Here is a 5,548-nt window from a genome sequence, read left to right on the forward strand (position 1 = left end):
TCTAACGACCTCCCTGACCCAGCCCCACTGCCACGCCTCGTCCCCCCGCGAGCGCGCACCGGCCCTTGGCAAGACGCGCGTCTCCTGCCTGCGTACAAGGGGCCCTGCGGCGCCCTCAGACACGTCGCTTCACGGTGGGAGCCCCGGACCCACCGGGACACGGTTTCCTCTCCAGTGGGGCAGTGCTTTTTGTGGCTGGACTGACACTGTCGAGACTGGATGAGCACCCAACGCCCTTCGTGGCTGGACAGCCACTGTTACAACTCCCCCCTCCAGCCTGGCTGCTCCACGCATGCGCCGTACGGCCTAGCCCGGGGGGCGGGGCTTGCTGTCCACCCCGCCGCTTTCGTCACGGCCGGAGGGGCGGGGCGGAATCCGCGGGCGCCGCCTTTACCCGGAAGCAGGCGGCACTTCCGGTGGCAGGCCACGCCCCCTCGTGCCGGCGTCGATCGGGGCAGCATGTCGGCCACGTTCCGCAAGGCCGCCAAGGCCGGGCAGCGCGAGCACCGCGAGCGGGGGCAGGTGCGGCCGGGATCGGGCCCGCAAGGATCAGGATGGGGGCAGGGATCGGGCCCACGGGGATTAGGATCAGGCGCGGGGGATCCGGGTCCACAAGGCTCCGGGGTGGGCTGGGGCGCGGGTGACAGCGGGCGCACGCCATGCTCTGCCCGCAGCTGGGGTCGCGGAAGCGCCTGGGGCTGCTGGAGAAGAAGAAGGACTACAAGCTCCGCGCCAAGTGAGTGCTGGGTGCGGGTGCGGACGCGGGGGGCGGCAGCAGGACGTGTAGCCGCGTGAGCGCGCGTACGAGCGCCTCCTGTGACCGCCAGCAAAGTCTGGCGTTGAGCCGCCCCCAGCGTCCCCCAAGCAGGGCTGGGCGGGGGGCTCCAGGGGTCGGTGGCCCCGGCTCTCCTTGTGCTGCGGGCGGGCGGGAGCCCGTGGGCGAGCTGGCGAGCGCGCCGTGCCGCGTTGCGTTGCGTTGCAGTGACTACCACAGGAAGCAGGACGTGCTGCGCGCGCTGCGCAAGAAGGCGCTGGACAAGAATCCCGACGAGTTCTACTTCAAAATGACCCGCGTGAAGCTCGAGGTAGGAGCCCGCTCGGCGCCGACCGAGGAGTTTTCTTTTTAACTACGCATAACTAAGTAGGCGCGTAGAGCTGGTCCGTCGGATCCGAACGACGAGACGCGCGGAGAAGCGGAGGACAGCGAGCTCGAGCGCCGCGGCTGCAGGAGCGCGTCTCGGTGCTCACCGCGTCCCCTTTGCTTTCAGGACGGAGTTCACGTGATAAAGCAGCCGAAGGAAGAGGTGACCCCGGAACAGATGAAGGTGATGAAGACGCAGGATCTGAAATACGTGGAAATGAAAAGAGTGGCAGAAGCCAAGGTACGAGCCGCGACTGACCCACCCGGGGCTTTCTGCCTGGATCGTAACGAACGCACGCGCACGTCCCCTGCTCCGCGGGCTCGTGCCTACCCGCACGCTCGCTCAAGTTGGAGTCAGTTGTAGAAGGAAGGATGGCTGGAAACGCCGGTCCGGCCGCTTTGTCCGCAGACTAACTTTGCTGTTTTGCAGAAAATCGAACGGCTGAAGTCGGAGCTCCACCTCCTGGACGCCGAGGGGAAGCAGCCCAACAAGCACACCTTCTTCCTGGATACCAAAAAAGAAGGTGGGAGTCACCCGGGCTCTGCCGGGGGAAAGACTTGTAAAAGAGCTGGGTGCTGCCCCGGTGTCTTGTCTCCCAGGAGTGGTGACACCCTCCCGGGCTCCTGGGAGCCTCTCTCCCTCTTAACAGCGGTGGAGGGAGGGGATGAAGCAGCCTTCCGCCGATGGGCTGTTTCATAGAGAAGTAAGGCTGGACGGGACCTCAAGAGATCACCTAGGCCAACCGGGGATTGAACCTGCGCCCGTAGCACCCTGCTCTGACCAGCTGAGCTAGACCACTGTTCTTCAGTGCCGCAGCGGTCCTCTGTGCCGGGGACCCTGGGGCTGTCTGCCACGTAGCGTGCACAGCTGTTTGGTTGGCCACCGAGCACTTGTGGGAAACAGGCCGAGTGCTCGTGGCTGATCTTGGCTTCTTTTTCTACCCGTAGTTAAAGAGTTTGATGTCGCCTCTCACCTGAACACGGTCCCCGAGCTCGTAGACAGGGTGTACAACCGCCCCACCGTTGACACGCTGCAGAAGGAAGCAGTAAAAGGAGCCACGAATTCTGCCCACTTAAAGGTAACTCGAGTTGCCACCCCTCCTACTCCTAGTGCTCAGTCACCTCTGGGGTCATTTCATGTCACCTCCGTTCTGAGCTATGAGTCCTCTCAAGGATACCTTGGCCTGGCTCGTGGGCGGACAAGGCGGCTCCGGTAGCCCAAGGCTTGGTTGGTCTTGGCAGTGGCTGAGTGATACGGGTGAGAGCCAGAGATTGCTGGGTGCGATGAGGAGGAAAGCAGACCTTTCATGCCCAGAGACTTGAGATTGGACGTGTGGGATGGCAAGCGAAGGACCCATTCGGTTGTGTCCTGCGGCGGTGCGGGCATTGGTCTGTGCTGCAGCGCAAGAGGTTTGGTGGCCTTTGGCTGAAGCGTGGCTCGGGACGGGTGGGGTGCTGGAGCGCAGCATTTGCAGGGTACCAGCACTGCGTGGGGAGACGTCGGGCTGCCTTCCCTGAACAGCGAGTGTATGTGTTTTCTTATGACCGTCTGGCCCGCTCCCTAGCAGGGTCCGTTTCTGCCCCGTTGCTGCCTCGAACAAGCCTTGGGATTTGTTTCTGGGACTGGAAGCAGGGCTCCGATTCGCTCTAAAGGGCCGTTGGGATTTTCTCTCGGGGTCTGTCTTTGAGCCTTGCTGATTCTCTTCCTCGGAGGCTGCTGCTGACCACAGCGCCGAGCGCTGCTCAGACGTGCAGGCACGCCGGTGACAAAGCCACTAGTGCTCCTGGAGGCAGATTGGGTCCATTGCCAGCCTCATGCCCCTTACTGCAGAGCCAGGGTTTAATTAGGCTGTTGGGATTTGGGGCAGTCGTGAGATTGGGAGTCAGTCCCCTTGTGTAAAAGAAACGGCATTGTCCTGCTGCGTTTGAGCGTTACAGCGCATTTGTCCCCGAGTCGGGACGTGACAGAGCTTCTTGTGAAGTCGCTGTCTCCCGTCACAACGGTTATGTAGGCTGTCCCTTTCCCCTGCAGCTGGTGTGGATTTCTTCAGAGATTTCTCTTCTCTGCTGCTTGCTTGTCTCGGTTAATGAAACTACATGGGATTCTTGAACTTTGCGGCTCTGAGCTTGGTGGCGTTTGTGACCCGGCGCCCTGCCACCCCCCCTCCTCAGATGCTCAAGCTGAAATCTCGCTTCCTCGCTGCTTTTAAGTTGAACTGTTTCGTGCAGGTGTCAGTTCTCCAGCCCAAATTGCTTGCACAGCATCAGCTTCGCTCCTGATGTTTGAGTTTCACAGCAGTTCCCTTCTGCTTGGGAACAGCTAAACTTGGTTGCAGCAGTATAAATACCTCCTAATTAGTTTGGATATATTGGGAAGTCTTGTATGCCTGAGTCAGTCTGTGCAAGAAGGTAAAAATAAAGGTGTCTGAAATTGCCGAGGGGAAGACTGCAGCAGGTTGTTTCTAAATAGGACGTTGGCTAGCGTCCCGCCCTGGCCTGTTCCTCCTGCCAGCCTTCTCCATCTGGCTCATCAGAAAAGCTCGTGGACTTGTTTAGATCAATGCATTTTTTCCCTTCCTAAAAAACTGAGTCATCTGAAGCCTGTTGGGATCTGTCCTGTTGGGTATCAGTAATTAGATCGCCCCAGTAGCAACACCGCCTTGTGCTGCGGGTCCAGCAGCTCTCGTTAGCTAATGAGCCGTTCTCTCTCTCTGGCAAGCAGAGCTTTACTTAACCACGAGCCCCGAGCCCTTCTGTGCTGGGAGACACTAGCACTTCCCGTGGTATCGGGGCCAGCTCAGAAGTGGTTGGGCCCCTTGGTCTTCTGCTGTACTAAATTGTCTTGCCTGTATGAACCTTTCAGGTCCCTGCCAGGAAAGCTCGGCTCTCGGGGCCAAGAGGGTTGAGGCACATCCCTTTAGGAGCAGCAGCAATTTTGTCAATTGGGCAGAGCTCTATTAAAGCATCAATGAGTTTGTGGTCAGGGTCAGCCTGAGTGTGATCCCTCAGCCCACAATGAGGCCCCCGACTACGAGCCAGAGAAGGGTCTAGTTGACACCAGGTGCTTTCTTGTTTTTTTCCTCCACTCAGAAATGCTCTTTTCCTCCTCCAGAAACTAGCCCAGACGCGGAGCAGTCAGTACGACCTCCTGAAGCAGCGCATCGAGCGAGAAAAGCAGCTGTTTGTCATTGCCCAGAAAATCCAGACACGCAAAGATCTCCTGGTGAGGGGCTTGTTTCTTGTTGTGAGTGAAGGGGGAGGGATCCCCAGGAAACGTTTCGGCTGCGGGTGCAGGTGGCTTGTTCCTGTGCTGCTCCTGTTCAGGCCTTTGGCCCAGAAGCTCAGTTCTTTGTAGGACTTCCTGGGCTGCCCAAACGCCAAGTCAATATTGGGGAGCGTCAGAGGAGAAGAACGCGGTGGTAGAAACCCTTCAATTGCAATGGGAGGAGAGGTTTCCTGCCTCGGTGGGGTTCACAGTTCAGTGCAGACCTGGGTTATAACTGCCTGCATGCCTGACCCCACGGTTAAGGGTGAAAGAACAAGTAGAAATATCTTTTCTAGTCCTCCCACTGCCTTGGCTCTGCACCCTCTCTCCCCACCATTGCTCTCGTTTGTTCTCCTTGGGGTTTTCCTCTTGTTGCACGCTCACAAGGGAAATCAATTGCTCTCGTGTCTTCCCCAGGACAAAACCCACAAAGTGAAGGTGAAAAAGGAGACGGTGAACGGCCCCGCGGTGTACAAGTTCAGGTTCCAGCGCAAACGCTAGCGGTTCGGGGAAAGGGTTAACGGAAAGAGCCGTCCCGGTTCGGAGCTAAATGAAGTCGTCAGGAGCCTGCTTCTCCTCGGGAGCAGCGCTGGTATCTCGGCAGCATCGGATTTATTTTCACGGCTGTCTAACGCTCTGTCAGAGTAAGCCCTGTGGGCCTCTTGTAACCATAACACATTTTATTTAATAAACCCAAGAAGATTCATGCTTCACGCTGGTATTTACATGTTGGAAAGCCCAGAAGAGGGGCCTGACTGCCACGGTGACTTGTGCCCTAGAACTTCCTAGGAGGGAAAACTCGGTGCTGGGCACAGCAAAAGCTGCGCCCTGCTGAGCAATAACCATCTTGGTCCGGGGCCGGGGGCTGCGGGAAGGCTGCAGACTGGCCGCCTGGCGAGTGAATGTCTCTGACTGATCCCTCCGCTCTTTCCTGTGGCCCTCCTCTCCGCCTTCCTCCCTCGACTTCCCTGTGCTGTCCATTCACTGCACCACTGAAGCGGGCAAAGGGCCCAGTGTTGAACCCAAGCTTTTCCCTGGCCCAGTGGGGCTGAGTGAAGGATGTAGGCCCTGCACGATGAAGGCAGAGGACAGGGACCTTTGCCCTGCCTCTGGCATCATCTGTAGACACCCTCGCAGCCCTC

At 58.8% G+C, this 5,548-nt stretch overlaps 1 protein-coding gene across 1 annotated transcript; it reads left to right on the forward strand.

Annotated features, from left to right (window-relative positions):
* The first annotated feature begins 412 nt into the window (after positions 1-412).
* Positions 413-5,119, forward strand: UTP11 (UTP11 small subunit processome component). The gene is made up of 8 exons (XM_014607922.3): positions 413-522; positions 675-736; positions 983-1,085; positions 1,269-1,382; positions 1,572-1,665; positions 2,090-2,220; positions 4,254-4,364; positions 4,824-5,119. Exons 1-8 carry the CDS (start codon positions 460-462, stop codon positions 4,905-4,907), a joined length of 762 nt encoding a protein of 253 aa, XP_014463408.1. The 5' UTR covers positions 413-459; the 3' UTR covers positions 4,908-5,119.
* Positions 5,120-5,548: the final 429 nt, after the last annotated feature.

This window comes from Alligator mississippiensis, chromosome 6, assembly GCF_030867095.1.
Source record: "Alligator mississippiensis isolate rAllMis1 chromosome 6, rAllMis1, whole genome shotgun sequence".
Classification (NCBI taxonomy): Eukaryota; Metazoa; Chordata; order Crocodylia; family Alligatoridae; genus Alligator; species Alligator mississippiensis.